The sequence below is a fragment of the Rissa tridactyla genome, chromosome 2 (assembly GCF_028500815.1).
Source record: "Rissa tridactyla isolate bRisTri1 chromosome 2, bRisTri1.patW.cur.20221130, whole genome shotgun sequence".
Classification (NCBI taxonomy): Eukaryota; Metazoa; Chordata; class Aves; order Charadriiformes; family Laridae; genus Rissa; species Rissa tridactyla.
This window is the reverse complement of record NC_071467.1, coordinates 167,355,528-167,381,360: the sequence shown is the minus strand read 5'-3', so window position 1 is coordinate 167,381,360 and position 25,833 is coordinate 167,355,528. Positions and strand designations below refer to the sequence as shown.

Genomic DNA, 25,833 nt, shown 5'->3' with positions numbered 1-25,833 from the left:
TCAGCAAGTTTGCTGATGATTCAAAAGTGGGAGAAGTGGCTGATACACCAGATGGTTGCTCAGCCACAGGGAGGGACCTCTACAGGCTGGAGAAATGGGCTGTCAGCTTCTGGTCCAGCAGGCTGGACTAGAAAATGTCTAGATGTCCCGGCCAATGCCAACAACTCTGTGACTCCACGACCAACTGAATAAGAGTAGCCACAGCAAAGAGTACACATCTGAAGGGCGTTTTCCAGAGGAACAGTACGACTAGTTGCAAAAAGCAGCCATCAGAGAATTCAGTCACGCAGGACAGTAACCCCTTAGGTAAGAGACTGCTGTAAGCCACAACCATCCTGGTGTTGGACCATAATTTAATCAAAATACTCCGGGATTCTGCTAAACTGACTTTCCGTCAGAGTGGCTGACGCAGAATTAAAGCTAAGCAAACACTGTCCAACAACCACAGGAAAGAGGGACCAGTTCCAGGCCCAAACTCTCCCCTGCTGATATGCCAGAAGTCAGTGCCTCGTCCAAGGGAAACAGCTTCACCACCATGCGGCACACCTACCTTGATCTCATAGTGCCGGTGTCGGTGCCGGCCCAGTTTGGCCAAGATCTCCTCCAGATAGTATTCCTTCACCGGGTACATGAAACCCGGCACTTTAACCACAGGGCAATCCCCAAAGTAATGCGAGAAACGCTGATTGTCTCCTGTGGCACTCATTAAGACCAGGCGCAAGTCAGGGTTGAGCTTCTGGATGCCTTTCAGCAGGATAAGCAGGAAATCCGTGTTGACGTCTCGCTCGTGGACCTCGTCGACCACGACGTGGCTGACACCTTCCAGGCTGGGGTTCCCCTGCAGCTTTCGCAGCAGGATGCCCACGGTGCAGAAGAGCAGGGCTCCTCCCCTGGCAGGTGGCTTGCTCTCCAGTCGCACCTGATAGCCCACATTCTTCCTCATGTTGGGACCCAACTCCTGTGCCACGCGCTGGGCAACCGAGATGGCACTAATTCTCCTTGGCTGGGTGATCACTACGTTGCAGCGGGCGCCACGGCCCTCCAGGATGTAGTGTTCCAGCAGGAGCTGAGGGATCCTCGTGGTTTTCCCACAGCCTGTGTCTCCTGCTATTACCACTACAGGGTTCTGCTCAATGGCTGACAGGATGGTGTCCTTGTGAGGATCTACTGGCAGTGGGTGGCTCTCCTGCCATGAGGATCCTCTCCTTTTCCAAAGGGCCAGGAGATTCTGGCTAAGGCGCACTTCCTCAGCTTCCAACATGGGTATATATGTCTTCCCCGTGATTGCATCACTTATCGCACCAGATTCCTTGCTCAGGTTCATCATGTCATCAGCAATCCGGGGCCTGGATTCCCTGATATCCACTGGATACTGGGAGAAATGGAGAAAGTTGGCAGGGACAGAAAGATTAGTACCAGTCCAGAGAAGGACAGAAAGAAAAAGTGCCTGGAACAGACTTAGCCAGGCTGGCTTTGCAGTGACCATGACGCTCTGCCAAAGTCTCTTCAGATTTCAGGTAACCCGGCCATTTATATTCCGAATTGAGGTTATTTAAAGTGAGAATTAACTTGGGCAGCTCCCTGCATTTTCCTCATTGCGTCCCCTATTTTAAGAGAGGTATTAGCGCTGATGCCTGAACTGACAGGCACAGAACAGTAATTTAAGCTCTCCAAGTCAGTGGCTACACTGCATGCAAGCGATGCAATGGCCCCTCAAAGACAACTTTTGGGAACTATCAAGTTACACCACCACCCTTCTCTCCCTCAGGAAGCCCAGACATGTAACTCACACAAAATGTAAGCGTTCAGCTCAGCCAGAAACATTCTATCTTGGCAAAAGAAAAAACAGAAGTCCCACATCCCACAGGAAGAACTAAAAGAAGCAACAATAGGTCAGGAATTGTCTAGAACACAAATCAAAGCATCAGCCCAGATGTTTGCAGGATTACAAGTTCAGCTACAAATCAGTATTTCTGGATTCAGCCTTATTCAGAGTTGCAAACCCAAGTGGTTCATGCATGGTGTGACGGCTCATGATCACAGAAGCTCCTTAAAGATGCTGCTGTTTTTCTAACTTCTCTAGCCCTTAGTTCATCCACTTACAGCAGGTCATTCAGAAGCAGCTGCTGTCTTAGGCACAGTCTTGGCTTTTTACGACATTTACTACTTTACAGTATCTGCAAGATACCGTAAAGATCACCCGAGATCTTTACTGTCAAGCCCAGGAGCACTGCATCAGTGACTTGCCAACTTCCAAACACGGGCATTATTTTCACTGACTTCAACAAGATACAAACATTTGTACTTGAGCTCTGCTCAACCTCATCTTAGCACTAACTCCTGCTTTGGCAGTGAATGCTCCTAAGGAACCCTATCTCAGCACTGCTTCAGCTCCCATGGGTGTCTGTTCACCACTGGTCCACCAGGAAGAGGGATCTCCTGGGTGAAAGCACCACCAGGTGCCTGGGGACCTGCACCCACCACTGTGACAGGCACTCCCAAGGGAAACGTGCAAGTGCTAGCACCTCCTCCTTGTAAAGCTATGAGGCACAGCCACGGTTTGATGGAACCAACACCCGCACGAGGCAGCATTTGTAAACCTACAAAGGAGGCTATAAGCCAGCCAAAGCTGCACTCATAACATCTCAAAAGCCAAATAACGCGGGCAAATGTCACAGACGAACACTGAGAAGGCCCACCGCTCAGAAAGGGTCTCCCTGCCCCGAAGATCATCAGAGACTGATCAGTTTTTGTGGTGAACTATCAAGTTATGAATTCCCTCAACGTTTTGACATGAAGCTCTCGGCCCACATACAATTCCTGAAGCTAAATGAGATAGTCAAATGTGGTTCTCAGACGGCTGAGCAAGCCTTACATGATTCAGATAGTTCTCAATCTTGCGCAGGGTTGCTTCGGGGACTTTGATGTGGCAGGGTTTCCTCTGGTTCTCACCAAGCTCCCGGAGTGAAGTCATGTTGTACATAGCATGGCTGAGGGGGTTGTTGTTCTTGTCCACCAAGCCAAGGCTCTGCAAAAAGAGGCAAACAACACTATCAGGCACAAGACCGCTGCATATCAAGTGATGGTATATAGAGCACACAGGCCCTACATGTTTGGGTAGGCTGACTCCTTGCCCCATATCCCAAATCCATCACTTCCTGCTTTTGCCACAGCGAGAAACAAGATGTGATCCCATCTCAACTCCAGTGAAATGGACACGCTGAAGCCAACTACTACCCGCCCCCAACACAACGCTCGCAAGAAGGTCTTAAAAAGACCCATCAAAGAAACAGGAGCCACAACGGTATCTGACAAAACCCCCTCGCAAGTGCCATTAACTCTCTCGCTATGGTTCTGGTATGTTGTGCCAATTCAGTAAGTCCTGCGCTATTTTCCTGGACTTCCCCTCTGCTGACTCTAGAGTCTGCAGGAAATTAGTGCAGCAACGTGTCTGGATTAGCGCACCTATAAGACTGAGAAGATAGTCTGTTTTACCAGACAGCAGCAAGGTGGCCGAGAGACCAGGCTAACACTTCCAGGGTGATCCCTACACATCACTTTGTCAAGGCCTCAAAACAAGCACAACAGCCTTAAAGGGGTCAGAACAAATTCGACACTAGAGGAGTAAAACAGCAGTTGGGACTGCATCCTAAGTTCGGAAATACACACTTATTAAGCATGAAGTCAAAGATCAGAGAGTTTCAGGCATCGCCTCATTAGGCTCAAACACGGCAAGCCAGGTGCAAGGAGCCTCTATTCACAGACACATTAGACATGGGATCCAGGAGCCACATGCACTTACCTTAAGCTTCTGACAGGCCAGGGCCGCTGCTTTGTTTTCTGCCTCCACCTTGCGACGGCCCTTGGCAGCAAAAGTCATGGGACAGGGCCAGCGGAGCGTGAGCTTGCAGATCTTGGTCTTGGTGCCCACTGTACGGAACTGCATGTATTCCTAAAAGACACAAACAACATCAGATTTGGGGAGGTGTTAAGGGCCTATGTAACTAGGCAGGCACTTTCAAATACACCCCACTATTTCTAAACAGAGCTTAAATTATTTTTTTGCCTCACAAGGCACTGGCTAAGCAGAAGTGAGAGCAGGCAGCTGCATGGAGAACATGATTGAGAGCCTACAGGGTGGAGAACAGCTACTGTTTGCTAAGCACATGAGGTCTGGAAAGGAGATGGGTGACACATACCGAGGAGGATCACCGGATACTGGCAAGAATTGAATTGTGGAAAGATTCCGTCAGCACAGAAATTACACATCGCTCTGAGTAACACAAACTTGCGTTTGTTGCAGACATACGCAGAAACGCAAACCTATCACCTTAGAAAATATTCTCCTTCATTCAGACAGCAGCTCCTCTCTTGCCCTGGCCTCAAGTAACAACATTCTTCGTGCTTCTTTTAAGATATTTCCTCAATTCTCACCGCAAAGTCTTTTCCCTGCTCTTCAGGCTGATACTTCTAGGCCTAGTTTTAACTTCCCTTCTCTCCCCAGTTCTCAGCTGCCCAAAAAAAGCATCCAAAGCGATGCCAGTGGGAGCCTTTGAGCTTCATCCCCAGCAGGGGTGAAACAGCACCTTACCTTGACTGTGGAGGAGGAGGTTGCAATCTGAATCACTTGGGCCAGGAGATTTTTGGGAAGCGGGAACTGTGTCAGGGCACGGATGGCAGTGTTGTCATCTGTCATTTCAATGGAACTCCCCCCTCGGCTAGACAGAAGATGAGAACAGGTTGATAAACAAATATCCACTCTGTGCTCAGACCCACCTCACTTCAGGTCTGTTACTGCGTACTTAAAGGCACAGATAATTTTGGTCATCTGAAAAGTCAAGCTCTATCTTGCTACTAAAAACTGAGAGTCACAGAACAATCACCCAGCCCAGTAGAGCCGTCTACTAAAAAGCAATCGAACCTTTACACTAGCACTACAAACCAGATAGCATCAACAGATATTAACAGATTTAATAAATAATTAATTAATACTGAATCCAAGGAACATCCCTAAAACCAACCACCAGGTCCTTACTGATCTTACTCCTGTTGACTATTGAAAAAAAAATAAAAATCAAAGACTTGTGCTCATATAATATGAAGTCAAGCAACCATGGTGATGAAGAGCAGCAGATTTATTACTGCCCTCAAAACCAGGGTGGTCAAAAAAGGTCTGATTTCCGGGAACGGAAGCCTCTTCAGGCGCAGAAGAATAAGAAAGGCAGGTAAGAAGTAGGCAGCAGCCTATCCAAAGCACAAGGCTCCAGAGAAGATGCCTGTGCGTTCCCCTGTGATGACAGCCGGGTACTAAACCGGGCTGCCCCACAGCGAATGGTGCAGTCGTCGGGGTTTGGCCCATCTAGAGGCCACATCAGCAACGTGGAAAGCTGCAGCTCAACTGAGAGGAACCGCAGGAGCACATCAGCTACAAATGTCTCTCTTCTTTACTGCCCTGGATTAGCAGCTATCAGGGCAGACGTACCTTGCGTCTCTGCCTGGGGTCCGAGCATCCTGATGTGCCATCGGTAGATAATCAGAAACATCAATTGCTTCTTCTTCCAGCTCTCCTTCCTCCAGTTCCCCTTCCTCTAGCTCCCCTTCCTCCAGCTCTTCTCTCCTCATTGCTTTAGGCATCCTGCCCTGTTCCATGGGCTGGATGGAATCGTCCGGCTCCATCCGTCGCCAGCAGGTTGACAGGTCGGCAAGAGAAGGTCCGGACTTGGAGCGCCACTTGCCCTCTGAGCACCACCTCTCGTCGGGACAGCCAAGCTGGTCAGCGAGAAGCCGGTACTTTGCAGCATCAAAGAGCTCATTCCTCGGCCCCAGCAAACCCCAGCCCTACAAGAGAAAAATGCATTGTTGGCTGCAGTAGAGGGACAGATACAGATAACTCTGCAGGAAACCAAAATACATCTGGTCAGGGAGAGAAACGCAGAAGCAATTTCCCCATATCCCACAGAAAAAGGGACTTTCAGAAACTTAAAGCTTTCCTCTTGACATTATTACTTCAGAAAGTAATTACTTACTCCTTCCTTTTCACAGGAACACTTATTTGTACAAGCAGTCGTAAGATCTCCCTAACCCAGAATTTTTTGAAACAGGAGAATTCCTAATTACTGCTGGCCTACCACCTACATTTAGGACTGAACCTTACATGATGCTGCAGACATATCTAGAGTGCCACACAGGCCACATATTACCAGACCGCTGCAATAAATTAAATTGCATCTTTAGGCCTTTCAATGGTCCCGTGTTAGACAAGGCTGTATTATTTTATGCTGTAGGAGGGGCTGAGACAACAAGAATTCCCTTTGCTAGCTGCTCTACTCCAAGTCACTATATTCAGACAGTCTCTGTATCAACCAGGCACTATTATTTTCTTGAACTGATGACTATTTATTTAAAGCAGCCATTTATAGCTGTTCTATAGCTAAGATTGCACAAGGCCTCCCATCACGAGGGTTTTCTCTTAGGTTATAGGTTTAGCTGGCGTAGCATCAGAGTTCAAAACTTTGCATGCTGACTCTATGGTGTCAGGGGTGTATTTCTTTGTTTTTTTTAATTCTATACTGAAAATACAGTTCCGTTGTTTCCCAAAATCTGGAGAAAAATATAAACATAGGTAGGGTTTTTTTTCCCTTTCAAAGATTCCAGGCTCTCAAAGAAATCAGGAAACAATGCTTTTGTTGTATATTGACCAGTGAGGATAAAACAGTAATATATTTCCAGTGAATATTAACTGAATGAGCACCAACCATGCTTCAGGTGAAATGAAGTCAGTCCGTGAAACAGGTTTTGCTCATCATAGGATTAAAGAAACCAGCCCAAGCAACTGCTTGTTTTAATGCTGCAATTCTTAACTTCTGAAGGCTTAATTTAAGAACTAAATAGTTATTTCTTAATGTAGGTTTCTTGATCTCCAAGCAAATCGAAAGCTCTCCTATTGTTAGGGCACCTGCAGCATCTTTACTAGGCTCCTTAGTAGGAAGATATCATTGTTCCTACTCCACAGATGAAAGGGAAACTCCAAAAGCAAACTCACTTGCTTGGGGTTACAGACAACAGTCAGTGACAGAACTGAGGACAAAACTGCATCTTATCGTCAAGTACCTGCTACGTAACACCATTTATAACACCTTTATAACTTCACTGCACTTGTTTGATACTGGTTGCACATACATATCCACCATTTCCAGCCATAAATAAGTGGCAGACTAACATAACTTTAAAAGAGCGATTGTAAAGCAGAACACTATCGACACACTATAACTCACACGAAGAGGAACCAAGTGCCTCTGAAGGTACTACACTTGCAAATACACACAGGTAGACTGACAGAAGTGTGAATCAGTGAACAGAAACAGAAAATATGCTGGAGGGAAGCTCTACTTCTTGCCATGGATGCTGGGACTAAGGTCTAGGACATAAAGAACGAGGACCAGAACTCGAAGAATTTAGTGAGCTCATGCCTGGCTGAAGTAAGTGGGCTTTTAAGCTCAAATGGATTCAGACAGCTCAAGATTTCACCCTCTACCCTTGATTAACAGATAGGCCTACTAAGAAAGTGAACAGGCAAAAAGAGAGATAAAAGTCCAAAATCACATCACGGAAACGGATGAGGTCTGCACACTCAAAGGCTCAGTTCTTCAAGCTAAGGAGGAGCATAAGCTCACCTTGAAGAGCTGACACGCTGCAGCTGCTGCCTGCCTCTCGGCGTCAATCTTCTTGGTCCCATAGCCTTCCACTTCCACATTCTTAGGCCACTTTATATGCAGGGTGACTTTCTGAAAAGCAAAGGTAACCAGTAAAGCGAGACAGTACAGAACAGTTTCTCTTCTCCACCAGGAGCACAGCTACTTCAAACCTCTTTGAACTCCAGGCTAAGAAGAGAATAACAAATGAAAATCCCAAACAAACTGCTTGTTCGATCCCTTTCTGGGAAAGTTAATTCCAGTAATATATTAAAAAAAAAAAAAAAGCCTGAAAAAGGGAAATGAGGTGCCCAAAGTCACATAGAAGCTGCACGGCTGAGCCAGGCCCAGAAGCCAGGCCGACTTCCAGCACAGTGCCACGTCCTCTGGGCCAGAGCTTCACCGGCTGCAGTGTGTCAGCTCAGAGGAACCAAATGCCAAGAGCTCATTACCAGAACAATTCCGTTCCAGAGTAACTGCTCCTATGTACGCTGCACCATACCAGACCATACCTGAGAAGCTACGTGCACACTCTGACACGTTTCCAGGTGCAATGGCAAGCAAATCTTCCTAACTGCTTCCTTGCTGTCATTTTAACTAGCAGCATATTTCATCACAGCTACCCAGGCAGGTACCGTACTCATCAGGCGCATGAGAACCCAGCCCTCAGGTTGCGCTGCCCAACAGGAGCTATTAAGAGAACTAACAGTTCCACCAGAGCTCCTCTTATCCCAGTACAGTTGGATGAGAGCAGCCGAAAAACCTGCAGAGGCAGAGAATGCTGAAAGCTGAACCCTACCCTTTTTCAAAAACTGCTCCAAATCAAGAACTCGTTCTACTCCTGGCCCCGCAGATGCCGTAGCTGAGTTTCTGCAAGGCTCAAAGGAGGGAAATGCCTAAGGAATTCTCTCCTGTTTCTGCAGCAAAGATGAAAGGTGGCATTTAGGTCCGCTGGGAAAACCCCACCTATAAGGCTAGAGAAAAGGCTCCTGACTTTTCAACAGCCTACATCTGGCTGCCTGCCTGCCATCTGAATCTCATCTTACTGTAGGAAATTGCTGCGTATTTCGCCTAGGGGCTCTGCACGAAAAGGCACAGACCTGCTGAGAAAAAAAAAAAAAAAATTGTCTCATGAAGGCCCAGTTACTTGGTGCTCACAAAAAAACCCTTGCTCACTTCCAACAGAGACTTCTCCAGGTTGTCTCACCTGTCCTTTAGTCCCCACACGCTGGTTTTTGGGGTTCTTTTTGCCATCCTTTTTTCTGATTTTCTCCTTTATCAGTTTATTTTTCTCTTTCATTTTTAATCTGAAGTTGCCCTTAACGTTCATCTATTTAAGTGCTAGCAAGAACACGAACTGATTATGAAACTAAAACGATGAGACATTGGTTATGTTAATCCAAAATTTAGGTTAGGAAACTGCACTACTGCTCGAGGAAAAGCAAGAAAAACACACACACAAATAATAAAGGAACTCTGAAGTGACCGTTACTTATGTATTGCCTAAAATGCAGGGATGCTTAAAAAGTATGTGGTAACAAAAAACTGTCTGGGAAATTTTAGACAGAATGTTATTGGAAAATGTTAATCCCTCAGAACTGAATCTTTTCCTGGAATGTACGTTACAGTTGAACTTCAGCTGGAAAGAGCTTTTGCTCTAGCATGAGAGGGGTATGATAAGAGGAGGCAAACCCTTGAACACAGAGCACCCAGCAGTTACAAACTCCTGTTCGGTTTATTGCACGGATTTGGATCTAGGCCTCCCGCATCCCAGTAAGAGCTCAGACTACTTGGCAAACTGTTTGCTTGGAATTCCTCTACTTCATTCAACAAAAAAAAAGAGTCTGTATTTCATTGTGCCTTTAAGTAGTATTAGAAGCCTCCCTCCATTACAAACAAATTCTTCTTTTCTGGTTGAAATTGAACATTTTAGGCTTAAGCATTTGTTCTATTTGAATCTAACAATAAAGTCTGGGTCTACTAAGGTCTGAAATTAACATTTAAATTTTAGTTTTCTAAGGTAGCGGGTTACATCGCTCAACGCATTTACGTGCGGATAATGTATCTTTCTGCTGAGAAAAGCCGGTTACAGCAAGCTACTAAAAAGAAAAAATCCAGCCTTCCCCACACAAAAGGAGAGGGACAGGACCTACATCTATATACGCCTATTAAAGTATGTGAAAATAGAGAAACAGGAAGGAGTGAGAATATTTCTTGTTCGAAAGATTACCACGCAACTTACACATGGAATTAAAACGCTTCTGTATTTTTCTCTATTAAAGAGTTACTTCCAGGATTAGCAGGGTTCCTGGCTCACTTCCCACCCTGTGTGCAACACACCTCCCCGCTCCCCATTCCCAGCACAACAGGATTACCTTTTTCCTCGGCCCATTGGTATGGATGTACACCAGCTTGTCCCTTGCATGAGAAATGCCCAGGGCTCGTCCAATCACACTGTTGAGCAAGTTTTTAGGCTGTGGAAATTCCTTTAATAAGTCTCTGGAATCTGAAAAAAAAAAAAAAAAAATCAACAGAGGAACTAAATGTCTTATAATTCTTGTGCAGTCCTGTTCCAAGACATGTTAGAACACCTGCTTCACTGCAGCTCTGCGAGCATTAGTGTCTCTAAGGTTACAGATCGAAGAGTAAGCAGAGGTATTAAGTGGTTCACCTACAACGTCTCAGGGCATCAGCAAAATGGTACACCGGAGTGCAAAGTCTCCAAATGCAAGATGACACTGCAAATCCAAAACAGGCAACAATACCGTACATCCCACACTTCTGAAATGCACAGATTATTTGTTTTCCCCTCTTTTAAAAGTATGAATATCCTGTAGTTAAAGCTGCAGCGCCGACAGTTTAACTCCATGATTCAGTGACACTAACAATCACAAAACAGTTTGGAAAGACTTCCCCCCCCCCCCCCCCCCCCCCCCCCCCCGCAAAAGAATACAGTACCAACAGAAAAAAGCCCCAACAGACTACATACACCTGATGAATCTGAACACAAATATCCCAGCAGAGAATTCAAAGCCCAGATTAACGCATGGAGCTGCTGCTCTTTCCTCAACACGGCGGCTCTGTTCGTCGTTCTTCGACATCGAAAACAAACCGAGCAATATCTATTTTGAACAGACTCTGGTTATTTTCATCCCCCTCCTGAACCATACAGATCACCTCAGGGTTAAACCAAGGGTCTCGACAACACACAAGTTACACATCAGATCCAGCCATCAGCAGTAACATGAAGTAACGCCTGGGGACTTTCTACTTCACCTCTAGTCCCTTCTCCTGGAATTTATCGAGATGGCTTGGTTAGAGGCTGGGACTATGGTTTTGTACTAAATTGCTCAGAGAACGCCCTGGAAAGAAGTTTGCCAACACAGTCTTTGGAGAGAAACCAGCCCAAGCAGGAAGGCAAGAAGCAGTGCCTGAGGCGGCAGGTAGGACCGGCTTCGCTGAGCACAGGTCCCCCTGCCCCGGCAGGTGAGAAAATGCTGCTCAGGCTACAGCACATGCAGGAAGGGAATATTAATAACGGGTTCAAATCACTCATTTAAAAAAATAACAATAATAAAAAATCACTCTGCCCCCAGACAGCGCAATGTCACGCCCACTTCATGTTCCAGCCTCCTCCCTGATGCCAACCCCAGCAGTTTCGGCGAGGAAGCGGCTCTAACTCACCTCTCACAGGCGTCACCGTATCCAGCACTGCAGGGGAGAGCCTTTATTTTGAGCAGCAGCCCAATCAAGATCAGATTAAGGTTAATGTGATAACAATTCCCACAAATGGGCAGATCTAACAGCTCACTGTTGCAGCAAGGGGTAGGTGCCACTTCTCCCAGGCTCTACCACCACCACTGCTCCAGCTCTGGCACAAACCCAAACGTATGGAGAGATGATTTGCAGCCCTAATCCGACAGAAAGCTAAACCAGAAAGAGGGAGTTCACTGGTTTTTGTTTGCCTTAGAAGTACATCGGCCAACTGCACAGCCCTGTGGGTACCCAAAACCAGTGGGAGGGAACAGGGGAGAGGAATGGATCTCCCATTCCAGCAGCAGCAGCAAGCACAGCTAATCATGTGTCCACTCAACATCACAAACACACGCTGCCCAGGCAGTCAGAACTTCATTCACCTTCTTGCAGGCCATCAATGGGTTTGGGCACTGCTTTTTAGAAGGCTTCTAATTCTCTAATTCAGCGGAAGTTTCAGCAAAGAGCGAGAAGTCAGCAACACACGATCATCGGTACTTCCAGAATCTGGAATTTCAGATTGATTGACCAAACCCAAGGAGAAATGACCCAACAGTCACACTCATTAGGGCATCACCAAGATCTGACACCACGTGTGGCTGAAAACTGACCGCAGAGTTGCTGTAATGAAGATACGCAGTAATTGGCTCCAGAGAAGAAAGCTAGCATTTAAGAGAAAGGCTCTGTAATACAGGCATGTAGAAGAGCCATCAGCAACGGGAAAGTGAAGTCCTGAGGATGTATTATGACCAGCGGAGAAATCATAGAGATTTTTGGGAAGGCAAGAGAGTTATATTGTACCACTGAAGGCCCAATGCTTGCCAGACTGTAGATACTTGGGCAAGGGAGAGCAAAACACCATGCTACTGATCATATCACCCTCTCCAAGAAACCAAACAGAAGCCCAGCATGCTGATCCAGAGTTCAGGAAAAAAAATAATTACTGGTGACACTTAGTTTTGAAAGTTCTTCCGTAGAAGAACCAGCTGAATCTCAGAGAAACCTCCCTCAGAAGCCATACGGACCAGATACAGCAGGAATTTGGGTTCCTTAACATATTCAGGGAGACACTGAAATACAACCTCCACGGCCCGTGATAAGAATGTCAAGAGCTGGGTATCATTTGAAGACAGGTCGCATTGTAATTCGACAATTGTCTAGTTCTGACTCGCAGCTAGAACTGGCTCAGGTTGGTGTTACTTTTCAACCTGGTACGTAGAGGACAAGCCGGTATTTGGAGGGCAGCGTCAAAATGAAGAGATCAGAACCGCTACCTGCTCAATCTCCTTCGACGACACTAATGTGGAAAAGACCACACAACACACCAATGGGCCTTCTGCCACTCTCCTGTGCCTGACGGTCCACCACAGTGTCTTCCATTATAAAGAAGAATTAAAAAAAGCCCACAGGCTGCTGTTTCTCACACAAACTTAGGCAGAACTCTTGGACAACTACAGAGGAATGCTACGGAAGTACTCCGATTTATGAACACTATTTGTCCATGAATTACCTTCTATGTATTGGCCAAGAGAGTATGAAAACAGTCTCAGCCTAACAAAGAACTACAAGCCAATTTTCTGTAATTATACAGCAAATGTGACATTTCTCCCTACTCCTAGAACAAGCACCACCACGTTCAGACTTTGACCTGTTCAAGAAAACTGGAAAAGTGACTAAGACTTTGGCACTCTGCAGTTCTATTCCATTCTACATCGCTGGGACGCATGGAGGGAGGAGTACTAACACAATTCCCAAATGCACTATTAAATTCACTTAATAAATGAGAAATTAAAAAAAAAACAAAAAAAAACCCCCACACCCACGACAAAACCCTCTAGTACCAGCCTGTGTTATTTGGCCTCTAGTTGCTTCCCCTTTCAAAAACAATACCCTGAGAAATTTTGTGATAAATAACAGGCGGAGGTAACAAGTACATTCTTTTTAAATGCCCGCCCCAAAAATTTAATTAGATAGTGACAGAGCCAGTTTCTTACATTCTGAGGTGACTCCTCAGTCAGGACTAAATATTTAATCCATTCTAGAGCAAAGAAGAATAGGATCTCTAAATAACAAAGCCTAGTTCTGGCTTGCAGATCGGACTCTGAATTACCAACCGAGACACAATGTATTCTTCACAGCTGACAATGCCATATTCAGCAGTACCATCTGACATATCAACAGCGACTCTAAGGCTTGATGGATTACCCTCAGCCCATTCTTATCCCAAATTCAAGAGCTGAAAGGATCCTATCTTGCATGAAGCCATGCCTCGCTCGTAGTTTTTAAAGAAACAACCCGAAATTGCAGAACTGGACTTGCAGAATGTTTCCTTCCCTGCCAGATTGGATCTCTTGGCATCTTTCTCCAAAGAGTGTCTTCGTTCTCCCCCTGCTGAGAACAGGTATTTGGGTAGGAATCGTATTAGCGGTAGTCACAGGCCTGCAGAGGCACAGGGTATAACCTAATGCTCCCGAAACAAAAGAAAGTTGATTTTCATACTCAATTCCTATCAGGTCAGAAACAAATATGATGTCCACACCGCAGCTCCGAGATCATGAAGGAATATTAAAAGCCTGTCTTGGATAGCAGACAATTCAGGGTGGGGTTATCAAAGAAGCCAATTAACTAATTTAAGTTCCTCAAAGCCAGTGAGTGCTTTAGCTTAACTTGATTGTGAAAGTCAATGATAATTCCAAGCAACGCTGAAAGAAAGAGACACACAAAAAAAGCTCCCAGCTGTAGTGGCTAAGCCTTCTATTAACCTCAACAAATCTGCCAAGCAAAGACACCGTCAGGTACAACAAGAGCACAACTAAAATGGCCCATAGTCTTGTTCAAGGAAGACAGAGGAGCATTAGATCGATTTCAACAGTTTCTATCTTCCCTCAAATTCTCTTCGCTGGTGAAGCAACAAACTAGCATCCCTGGAGAAGCAACAAATGAGCAGCAAGGACAAAGTATTAAACACAACACCCATCGGGATATAAGCCCCCCCAGTAATAAATTCAAGTCAGTGAAGGATGCTCCTAACGCATCAAAAATTCACAGGGAAGAAGAAAGCCCCGTGGCTCCATAATATCCATTTCATAAGGAATTAGCCCAGACATGTTTTACTAGGGAGAGATGGAGGGAGACAGAGAAAGTTCCACCTGGCAGCGTGGTCTGGAGTACACCAAAACAGTATTACTTTTTTGGGGTTTTGTCTTGTTTTGTTGGTTGTTGGTTTTTTTTTTTAAACCACCATGTAGCGACCCTGACCAAGGCTCCTTTCAAGTATACACAGTAATAAAACACACGTGCAGTTCTTGCCTAAACAAGAACAAACCTAAAAATTGGTAAAACTGAAAAGGTTTCTTCAAAAGCAAGTGAGATCACCCAGAGAACAAGAATGACCGATGGCCAATCTCCATCGTTGGAGATGTTCAGAACTTGGCTGGAGACAGCCCTGATCAACTCGCTCCAGTCTGGCCCCGCTCTGAGAAGGGGATCAGGCCACAAGGCATCCAGAGCTTCAGCCCAACCTCAATTCTTCTGGGATACTATGAGACGGCAAATTTAATTAGTCTCAGAGAAAGATTCTGTCTTAGAGCAAAACAGAGGTCAAGATCACGTAAGTCTCAGTGAGGAGCGAGAAGCGCCACAGACCTGACTGAGCAGGCAGAGAAGCTCTCTTCACACATCCTGCTCCAAAATCCCACCATCCAGACTGATGAAGTGAAGCCTTAGACATTAATACCAATACAGCACTGCCGTTTTTTAAGCTGGCCTCAGATCAGTGTTGATTTTTCCATATTTGTATCCAAGGCTAGTAACAAAAGCAGTCAAACGATGACAACTAACAACACATCAGTTTGTAAGTTGAAGGCTTAGAACTTGCCCTTATCAATAGTTTTTTAGAACAACTTTTACGATCTCTACGTGTTCAAGTGGCAGCTATACAGGTACGGCAGACTCACGATGAGACTTGGAGGACTTTTTATTTGCTCATCTGAAATGAATCTTCCAATATCACCAAACTCTCACCAGAAGAGCCGTCCGCGGTCAATCCACCACACTGATCGTAAGGATGAGGCCAACCCCAGCAGCTCTCCCCCTGCGGCCCTCGCATGGCTGCGGGCACCCCCCACTGACACCCCCAAGCTCTGGGGGACCTCATAGGGACAGCCACCATGGGGAACCGCGCCGGCGAGGCACCGATGGCAACAGACACTCCAGGAAAGTGAACCCGAGCCCAAAGATAAAGTACTCAAGCACTCTCCGAAAAAGCATGTTAGAAAAAGTGCTGAGGAATAAAGTACAAGAGAGGGAAGAAAAAAAAAAAAAAAAAATTGGTTTACTACTTTTCTCAGGCAACACCTGAACCAGCTCATTAAACAATAATTTGGGGTGGTTTAGCACTTACTTTAGAAGTAAGTTAATTTGCTCTGTTGAACAGCTTGAATGCAACAATTGAAGACTATCTGAGCTGCAAGATAAAGCTCAGCAAGGCTTCTGAAAGGAAAATGAAACTAAGACCTAAAGAATTCAAAAACTACAGAGAGCTGGAGGGTGGGAAGGAAGCACAGAACACAGACGTAAGGAGGGGGGGAGAAGAACAACTTTTTATGTAATAATAAACCAAATTTCCAAAGTGGAAGACTACAGCCTAAGAAATGAAACTCAAACCAAAGCAGTGATTTTCAAAGGGAAAATGTATCAGTTCAAGTCACAGCCTGGAATCAGTAAGCTCCAGCACAAAACTACTTTTATCTTTCTAAATTAGAAGCATTCTCCACACTTCATAATCTAAAGAGAAGCAATTGTAAAAACACAACACCAAAACACACTTTCAAATATTCTTTTTAAAAAGGTAATGATTTCTTCTGCACAGCAGGAAAGCATTTACCCTTCAAACACCTGAACCCCATGCCCTCTCACACACAGCTCTGTGAAGGCTGAAGGGCTGACACCCAAACAAGAAGTCTTCCAAGCTTTCGACAGAGGCATCACCCCTGGCCAGATTTACAGACACCGCAAATATCAGGATTTATGTTAACAAGAGTCATCAGCATCTCAATTAGCATTTCATTGGGCTCAGGCAGCAAGACTACCTGCTGGAAGGCCAGACTGAAGCCCTTTGTACCCGAAACGCGGATAAAGCGCGGCTCCGAACGGCCCGCAGCGTGCTCCAGCTCTGACCTAACGGAACTTGCTGCACGGCGACGGCAGAGCAGTTTTCCTGGCGGATGCTCGATGGGCGTGCTCAATCCATCAGGATTTCTAGCGAAAGATCCATTTATGATTATTCTTTTTTTCTCTCGCGTCAGGCCACGGCGGGCGATGAGAAGCGGCGAGGACTTTCAGCCGGGGCCGGCTTGGCTTCCAACCGGCGACCTTGAACCGAAGGGCTCCGCACCCCTTTTTTTCCCCGTTTTCTGGCGAAACCCAACTCTCCCCGCCAACAAAGAGCGCCGCACGCCCGCCCAGCGCGGCGGGGGCTTCCACAAAGGCCTCGGCCCTCGCTGCCCGCCGGAGCCCTCCTCGCTGCCCACACCGGACCCCCCCTCACCCTCCCCGGGGCACAGCGGCGCCCCCGGCCCGTTACCTGCGGCGGCGGCGCATCCGTGCGCGCAGACCCCGCCGCAGCTGGCCGGCTCCTCTCCCTTGCCGCGCATCCCGCCGTGGAGCCCTTTTTTTCCCCGGGATAGGGTGGCCCGAAGGCCGCGATGCGGGCGGCCGCTCCCGGGCGGCGGCGGCGGGGGTGTGCTGCGGGCGGCCCGACGCGGCCTAGCCCGGCCGCCCGGAGCGAGAGCAGAGCGGCGGGCGGCGCGGCCCGGCTGCAGGGGGAGGGACGTGCTCACGCTCCCTCCTCCCAGCACCGGGCAGCGGGGCTCGCTCCTCCCTTCCGCTGCGTGCGGGGACGGCGCGGCGCGCCTTCCCCGGCCGCCGGGCCGCGCATACCGGGGGCGCCGCCGGTTGTTCCTCCTCCTCCTTCCTTCCCCCCCCTCAAACCCCCCCCCCCCCGCCGCCCCGCCTCGCCCCCGGCTCACCCTTCACCATGGCGGCGGCGGAGTCCTCCTCCTCGGCGCCCGCCTCCTCCTCCTGCCTCGCCTCCTCGGGGCTGTCGGGCGCCGGCAGGCGGGTGCAGAGCCCGCGCCTCCCCGGCGCCGCCCGGTAGCAGCGGCAGAGGCGCAGCGGCCCAGCCGAGCCGCAGGCCGCCGCCGCCTGCAGCAGCAACCCCAGCGCCGCCATCTTGAGGTGGGCTCCGGCTGGAAGGGCCCGGCGGCGGGCGCAGCGCCCCCTAGCGGGGGGGAGGACCCGGCGCCGGGAGAGTTGTCATTGTCACCCGGGGGGTGCGGGGGAGGGGAGGGGGAAAGGGGGTGTTTGTGTCACCCCACGCCACCCGGGGACCGCCCCGACACAGCCAAAGGAGGGAAAAGGAAAAGGAAAAGAAGGTGCTTTCGTGTCCCTGGCGGAACACGTGGAGGCGGAGAGCGGGAGAAGGTCACGGTGGGGGAATCACGGCGCCCGCTGAAGTGATAAACCGGCAGAAAGACATTTTCTTCCTCTTTTTTCTTTTTGAAAAAAAAAAAAAAAACAAAACAAAAAAAAACCAAACCATCTTGCATCATCAATCTCTGCCAGCCCTGCCCGGAGCTGCCCGTCCTCCTGACACAGAAACAACGCAGCAAGCCAAAGCGTGTGCTCCTGCATCGGGCGATGCGGGTACAGGGGGTTTGGGGAATAGTTTGTAGGTGTCACACCCCACCCCACCCCCCCAAAAAAAAACCCACCCCCAAAACTAAACAGGGTGTCTTCAGAAAAACGTTCCCACAACGGGATGAGTCATTTGCTCCGAGATCTGAGCAACCTGGTGCTGATACTGCACACACAACCCACGGGCCGGTCCTCCAAATATGGGGTTTATTTTAGAATCGTTACTAACTTTATCTAATTTCAGGGGGAAAAAAAAACAAAACAGAAATGCAATTTTTGCTCTGCTTTCCATGGCCTTTGGCTGCCCTGGGTTTCACTCACGCCCACGTTTCTGGCAATCCCTGCACATGTAAGAGGCAACTTGGTCTCGTACCGGTGACCGAAGGAACGACAGGGACGGGGAAACTGGGGAACTGCCCCAAACCTGGCCCTCGCTCCGAGTTTCTGGTCTTCAGCTCCACTCGCACCCAAAAACACCCATCGGAGCCCGGAATTCACGCTCAGGTGTATGGCACTAGAAATAAAGCCCGTCTGCAGCCCCCTGTTTACTCACATTTGAGATAAACACTAAAAATACATATATAGAAATTGTGTTATCTCTGGCCGCAACATCCACCTGGGACTACCCTGAAGTTGTGCGTTTCTTTAAACCAGGGTATCATTTTTATGTCCAATGACTTGGTGGATATTTTGTGTGTAAATTAAAAATTTCCATGAACGGCTGTTTAAGCATCATGATAAAAAAGGAGGGGGGGGGGGTTGGTTGTTTTTGGGGTGGTGGTTGGTTTTGTTTGTTTCTTTTTAAATCAGAAAGGGAAATTTTTGAACAGCCACAAAAGAATTAACTAACATAACTGCACACTGAAGTTTTACAAAGCCTGGATTCCACAAGAAGAGGTTCAAGAAGTGTAAAGTTATCAAACAAAACCCTGTATTAAAAAAAATAAATCTGGAAGAGTATACATGAACACTCAAAAAAAAAAAGTTTTACTACACTAAATTTGCCTTTTCCAATATGCACTTTTTAGAACCTTTGTGAATTAGCTAGTGATTTGTCCGTGAGGTATTTTTTACTAAAAAAAAAAAAACAAACCCGAAAACAACCAAAACCAAAGGGAAACAAAAACCTCCAGATCTTGAAGCGGCACCAGAAGACACAGAAAAAGTTTCCTTCCCCCCGCCCCCCCCCCTCGAAAAGACATGAAAGTTATTCTGGCACTCTAATTATAAAGGAAAACAAATCTTGCTAGACAAGTCACTCAATTTAAGGAAATGAATTATATGTAAACCTTTTGATAGCAAGTTGCACGGACTCTTACTTTCAGAAATAAACTTAATTTGGTTTGGAAACAAAAGCTTCAAGGAGGACTAGAAAGAAAGGGGTGGCTGGAAATAATATGTAAACATTAATACAGCCTTCTGGGAAGGCGAATCTACCGTGAAACTACTTAACTTGATAAAGTCTCTGGTTTATTTAGCATTTTCCCAAGATCTAAATGAGGCAATAAGCTGTCCAGCAGTGAAGGGAAAAAAAAAAAAGAAATAATAATCACAGCTACTAAGCTGTTTCAAGTTGTGAACATCAGAGAAGAAACAGAAAAGGGATGAAAACCACGGCTGGAGACCACAATGATTAAAAGCAAAACAAACAAAAGAAAACAGATAAATAAAATACATGTCTGGGGAGAACCTTGGAGAGACAGAGTCAGTGGGAAGGAGAAATCTGGGAGAAGATGCTGAAAGACAGCGTGCTGGTGCACGGCAAGGCAGACACGGGTAGGGCTAGTGGTTTGTCACTGTAAATGATGTAAAAATTATCTTACGAGCACAGAAAAAAATAGTTAAGACTCAATTTATTAAAAAATTCCAGAAGTCACAGATCCCACATACTCAATCCAAGTACCTTTATTCTGCAGAGATGAGCGTTAAACAGCGTATAAATAATCGCTTAGAGCCATCTTCCCAGGCTTTGCCAGTTCAGGCTCACTTCCATGAGCTGAGGTTAATTCATCTTCTCTGGCCAAGCCTTTGCAGAGGCAGCGGCGCTATGCAGAAGCTCGTTAACAAGCCACGTTACGTTAAAGACTTCCTTTTCCCCCAGCGTGTGAGCGTCACAGCACCCAGAGTCCCAATCCCAGTCTGGCCACGACAAACCACTAGCCCTCGCAGGAAAAGGTCCTTCTCTCTCTCCCTCAGACTCCAACCCAGGTTACGCTATTTGACAAAGGAGAGGGTTTTTATTCCCAACTAAAATGACTCCGTACATAATTAACGCCCTGGACATATAAAGCATTCTGGGAATTTTTGTTTTAAATACGGAACCCACAATATTGGTGAGTCAGTAGCATGGCAGCGTCACAGGAATGGCTGGTACGCGGTTGTGTTCCCCAAGTGCTAAAGCAGAAGCACGACTTCCCTGAGACAGGAGGCAGCGATCCCTCCCTGGTTCAGCCAGAGCTGGAATATTGTATTCCATTCTATGCACCTCATTTTAAGACCAAATAACGGAGTTCAGAAAAGAACAATAGAAGAAAACAAAAAACAGCCAGTGACTGGAGGGATTTCTTAAGAAAAAATATGACCTAAGGAAAGAGGTTGGTGAAGTGATGACAGGAAAAAAAGGACATGACAATAATAAACAGATATTTAAGGTTTGCAAAAATCAAGGCAAAAGCACTTACTGAACTGGTACAAAAGGATGCATGTATGTTTAGGAGCATAAAATTAAAAGGGGGAAAAAAAGCCTTTACTTTAAGCCTAATAGCAAACAGGTCGACACTGTCACCTATTGGAGAACACAAGAGGTCTTCTCCCCTTCCAAATTCTCTTGTTTCCCTGAAATTCTCTCTCGTACTCACTGTAACCTCGCTTACCTGCGACACGGAACTCCTGTGCTACACTAACCACAACACAACTGCGTTACGCTGTTTACAACAACCTTCGCTTTACGCTTAAAGCCCAAGTTTTGCACGCTGGGCTCCCCTCAGAGATAAAGTGTCTCTCAAACATAAAAACTGACATCATACGTCACATAGCTATCGCTATTCAGGTAGAGTCATCTCAACTTCCTTTTTTGAACCTAACGCACTGAGAAGGAAGTCTGACAAAGACATTTGTAGGACAAACCTCTCATTTATCTAGCATTGAGAAGGACAGTACTGTTCCTTACAAATTAATGTTCTTGATCAATCTGCTATAGCATTAAATCGCTGAACGAAGAAAGAAAAAAAAAAATCAGAGTTGAATTGAAGATTGTCTCAGGTCCTTACCTTTAAGGGAATTCAGCGAGAACATCTCCATCACAGTGAAAAGGGTTGATTCCTGGGAAAGCAAGAGGTGGCAAGAAGAAACAGGAAGTCAGAATTAATATTTCCTTTGAGATGTTTCAAGTGCTTAGCGCTTCTGAAACTAGCTGTCTTTAGCACAAGACAAAGCTGACAGCCCTCAACAAATTCCACCTTGGCGTTTATATTCTCCCATTTTCATCTGAATCGTGCATGTACTATTTGCTATTGTCCCACTCTACACCCAAAGTGGTTTGTAGCTCTTGGAAGTGCTTTATGTCTGCGACGATATTGATTTGGGGATATTTTTTAAAACCTTTTTAAGTCAGAATGCCAGAAGTAGGCAGACCACTGCCATTATTCCCCCTTTGTAAGGCAAAACAAGAGAAGAAAGAAACATGTACTTTTGATAATGTTCTTTGACGAAATTACGTTAAGCTTTCTCTTTTAATTTCTTATTAAAATAGCTTTCACTCAAATAAGAAAAAAAAAATCAACTTTGTTTTGGGGTGCTTTATCTATCATGCCAAATATTAAATACATTTTAGGCGTTCTTCATGGCAGGGTAACAAGGATTTTCTAACAAACTTGGATCAGATGGGCAAGGGTCCTCATTGACACAAAGCTAACGTTAACTATCCCTATTGATGGCTGTTCCCATGCACACAATTAATCTCCTACAATTATTATGCTTTCAAATGATCCATTTTTGCTTTCAGTGAAACTAATGACAAAATTACCGTTTACTTCAGCAACAGCAAGCAAGGCCTAAAGTAACAGCACTTGGAGAACAGAACTCTGGGGACACGACACCTTGTTCAGCAAGTCACCTCCCTGCGGGCACATGAAAACAAACCCGCTGCTGCTGAGAAGTCTACACTTTGTCTTTTTCAATGACTAAATAAATAAAAACATAGTTATTTGACTCGTTTAAAAGTGAAAAAACCGTACATGCTGTAGCAATTAGCAAAACTAGCAGAGGAAAACACCCTTGGTATAACTAACTCACTGGACTGAACAAAGTTAGGAAACTCTTTTGTGGCAGTCGAGCAAGATTCTTAAGGCTGAAGCATTCAACCGTGGAGCTAAGTCACGGGAGGAATGCAAATTGCAAGCGCAGAGCAGACCACATAGCAGTCTTGTGCCCCCTTCACCTAGCGATCATCTCAGTTGAGGTACAAACCATTTTAACGCCAAGAGTATTTCTGATACATTATACAGGGCCAATATTACTCTGACACAAAAGAGTAAAGTCCTTGAACGCTCTGAAGTCATTGGAGAGAGACAACCAGGAGTACGACAGGGAATGATGAGTATATTCTTAAATCTAGTTACAGATGTGTTGGCCGCATCTTCCTCCCAAATCTTTAAGCATGACAAAAATGGGGAAGCTGTTTGCCTGCAGACAGACAAAGTGTATTCCAGAGAACACGGGGAAGTTAGTCGACGACCGCTTTCCGGGGCAACGTACCATTCAGGCAGATAAAGTGCACGGCTTACCTACGAAGCACAAATCAGCGGAAAAGAGAACAAAGAACATCTCACCTACAGTGTGATGGGCAGAAGGGCACTTCCAAAAATAAATGCAAGATGAAGTTGAAGAAAATGTTTTTTTATGCTCAAGACCAAGAAAAACAAAAAAGAAATTGAAAAGCCTACATGGATGAGCTTAGAAGATTAACCGTGAGTCCCACTGACAAGCAAGACTGACAAAGCTGTTATTTATAATCGCGCCTGTAGATCCCCAGTTGAGATGGGGGCCTTGACTGTACCACCAGTAACTGCCCAAGGCTAAAAGAGTCAGACTGGGTGGGAGCAGGGCAGCCAGGGAAGAGAATAAAGGCACAGAGAGACGAAACAATCCAGGTGAGGGCCATGGACAGAATCCAGCTCTTGCTGTCCCACTGAGGAGGGATCCCTTTTAAATGACATGTAGGAACTGGAGTACTTCAAGATGGAGCATCCAGTAGGAACATGGTCAAAGCAGAGAGAGGAGCTTGGATGGACAAGCTTAGGTTTGAGGTACAGCTCACTGAGAGATCAGCCCCTTCAGCATCATCACTGCATTACTCAGGACCAGATCTGGTGGATCTGAACCCAGAGGATCCTGAACTGGGAATCGGTTTTAGCACAGCCAGCAGCCTGGGGGAAGTCCCAGAGTTTTGTTGCTGAAGACCTTGATACCAAAAAAGGAAAAAAGGTGCTTTTTTGGCAGCTGCTTCACCGGTCATGGAAACGATGGGGACACATGAGCATCACTGAAAGGGGGACACAGTGGAAGATCCAAAATATCATTTGTCAGGCTCTGATGAGAGGAGAGAGATGTGGGGCCTCACAGGACACTGGATTTACAAAGAACTGTAACACAATGACCCAGGGCTCCTACAGACAAGGCAATGGTACATTTGGAATGAGAATCAACCGTCACGATGATGCCATGGGGACTACAGAGCGCCTGATGCCTCACACTTGGCAAAGTACTAGAATTCCAGATGGCAAAAGAGACACTAAAAGTTTGTTAGACATAGAGTTAATGGCCCTACTGCAAAGGCAAAGAATGAAACCAGTGAATGTGGTTCTGGAAATGGATAGAAAAAATCTCAAAGATCTGGGAATTGGGTCTTTGTTGCATTTCCTTGATCCACTTGAAAAGTACGAGGCAAAACCACATCCCCAAGAAGAAAGTACAGCAGGATGCAGTGAATATCACAGAATTTCTCATTATCGCCTACTGTGGTACTGCAGCACTGTATGAAGAGGTATAGCCCCATGTACTTTGTCATGAGAACAAAGGAGAAATTGTGTTGTCTTCCGTATCATTCACCTTCAAGGATCACCTACACTGGGGTCCATGCAAAGCGAAACAGTTTTGACTTTCAGCTCTTTGAGCCAAAGGAGCAGTGGATCTGTGCAAGAAACCCTTCTTTACCAGTACTAATTTTGCAGGATTTCTGTTGCTGAACAAGCTGGAAGGGGGTGACAATGAAGTGCTAGAGGTAGGACCGGGCATTGGATGCTCCTGGGCACCCACCACTCATGAGACCAAGGGTTGTGGACTAAACAGGCAACCCAGAGTCATGGTTCCAATGACCACGGGGGAAAAAATGGTGCTGCTAGTGACAACAGAGTAAGTTACAGGAAGGTAAGGGAGAGACAAAACTAAGAAAAGGGCTGTGAAAAAGCTCTAGCTCCATGCCGGAGAACATCTCTGGAACAGGAGCCAAGGCTTCCCCACGGCACAGATGAGAAAGCCCGGGCAGAGCTCAGCTCCCCAGGCCCTCCCCGGGCCGCCCCGTGCCGTTTCCCGAAGCGGGGCTCAGCTCCCCCTCCAACCGGGGCTCTCCCCGCCGGCCATTCGCCCAGGACCCGAGGGGAGAGGCTCCCGGGAGCTCAGCCGGACGATCCGCGCCCCCGCCGGCCGCGCTCCCCGGCTGCCCGCGGCGCTGCCCGGACAGTAGCCCGCTCCCCCGCCCCGCGCACGGCCGGTGCCCCATCCGCGGGGCATCCCCGCCCGCCCCGCCCGGCCGCACAGGCCCAGGCCCCCGCCCGGCCGGCCCCTTCCCGCGGGCCAGGTCTCCCCTCAGGCCCAGGCTCCCGCCCCCCTGGGCGGGCACCGCGCCCGGCCTTGGCCGCCGGCCCCGGAGCTCCGCGCCGCTCGGCCCCGCCGCCGCCCCCCGGCCCATCGCCTCAGCCCCACCGGTCCCCCCGCCGCCGCCCGGCTCGGAGCCATCCTCCCCCTCCTTCCCCTTCCTCAGGCCGCGGGTTCCGAGCCGCGGTGCCGCCACGCACCGCGCGGCCCGAGCCCCCCTGCAGGGGGGAGCGGCGCCGGCCCCGCTGCCCGACACCCACCTCCTCACAACCAACTCTCTGGCGCCGGTCCGCCGCCGCTCGGACTACAACTCCCGAGAGCCCCCCCGCGATCCGCTTCCGGGGCACCGCCCACAGCTGCCGCCGCTTCCTCTCCTTACCCTGGATGTGAAACCTCCCCGTGGGCGCGGGGCGGGCCCGGCCCCATGGCAACGGGCGGCGCGGCCTGCGGGGCGGCCCCGGCTGCTGCCTCCTCTCAGCGCTCCCCCACCGGCGTTCGTGTCGCCGCCTCCGCCTCAGCGCCGTGCTCGGCCCCGAGGGGAGCGGCTGCGGCCTGTCTGCGGGCAGGGGGGACGGTCCCCGCCCGGCTCCCCGGAGCCGGAGGCTTGGCCGGGCCTCACAGGTGTCGGTGGGGCCTCCTCAGGGAGAGAGTAACGTTCGGGGGAACCATGCGCATTGTTAATGTATCAACACATTAAGCAGCCAGCAGCCTGTTAACACTCGGCCAGTTTGCTCTGTGAGGGGTCTGGAGCAGGAGTCTTGTGAGGAGCGGCTGAGGGAGCTGGGGGTGTTCAGCCTGGAGAAAAGGGGGCTGAGGGGAG

General features: G+C 47.8%; 1 protein-coding gene across 4 annotated transcripts in view; it reads right to left on the bottom strand.

Moving 5' to 3' along the window:
* DHX30 (DExH-box helicase 30) overlaps positions 1 to 25,334 on the bottom strand; it is a 33,072-nt gene extending 7,738 nt beyond the window's left edge. Inside the window, exons 1-9 of one of the 4 annotated variants that reach the window (XM_054191388.1) lie at positions 25,274 to 25,334; positions 21,410 to 21,461; positions 10,067 to 10,197; positions 7,674 to 7,784; positions 5,483 to 5,838; positions 4,592 to 4,718; positions 3,803 to 3,952; positions 2,876 to 3,028; positions 551 to 1,372 (exon numbers count right to left, since the gene is read on the bottom strand). In XM_054191388.1, coding sequence (XP_054047363.1) covers positions 551 to 1,372; positions 2,876 to 3,028; positions 3,803 to 3,952; positions 4,592 to 4,718; positions 5,483 to 5,838; positions 7,674 to 7,784; positions 10,067 to 10,197; positions 21,410 to 21,440 — 1,881 coding nt within the window. In that variant the 5' untranslated portion in view covers positions 21,441 to 21,461; positions 25,274 to 25,334. Of the gene's footprint in view, positions 1 to 550; positions 1,373 to 2,875; positions 3,029 to 3,802; positions 3,953 to 4,591; positions 4,719 to 5,482; positions 5,839 to 7,673; positions 7,785 to 10,066; positions 10,198 to 17,028; positions 17,355 to 17,473; positions 17,705 to 21,409; positions 21,462 to 22,164; positions 22,259 to 25,273 lie in introns of those variants that run through there. The other 3 variants (XM_054191389.1, XM_054191386.1, XM_054191387.1) reach the window with 3 other exon arrangements.
* Positions 25,335 to 25,833: the final 499 nt, after the last annotated feature.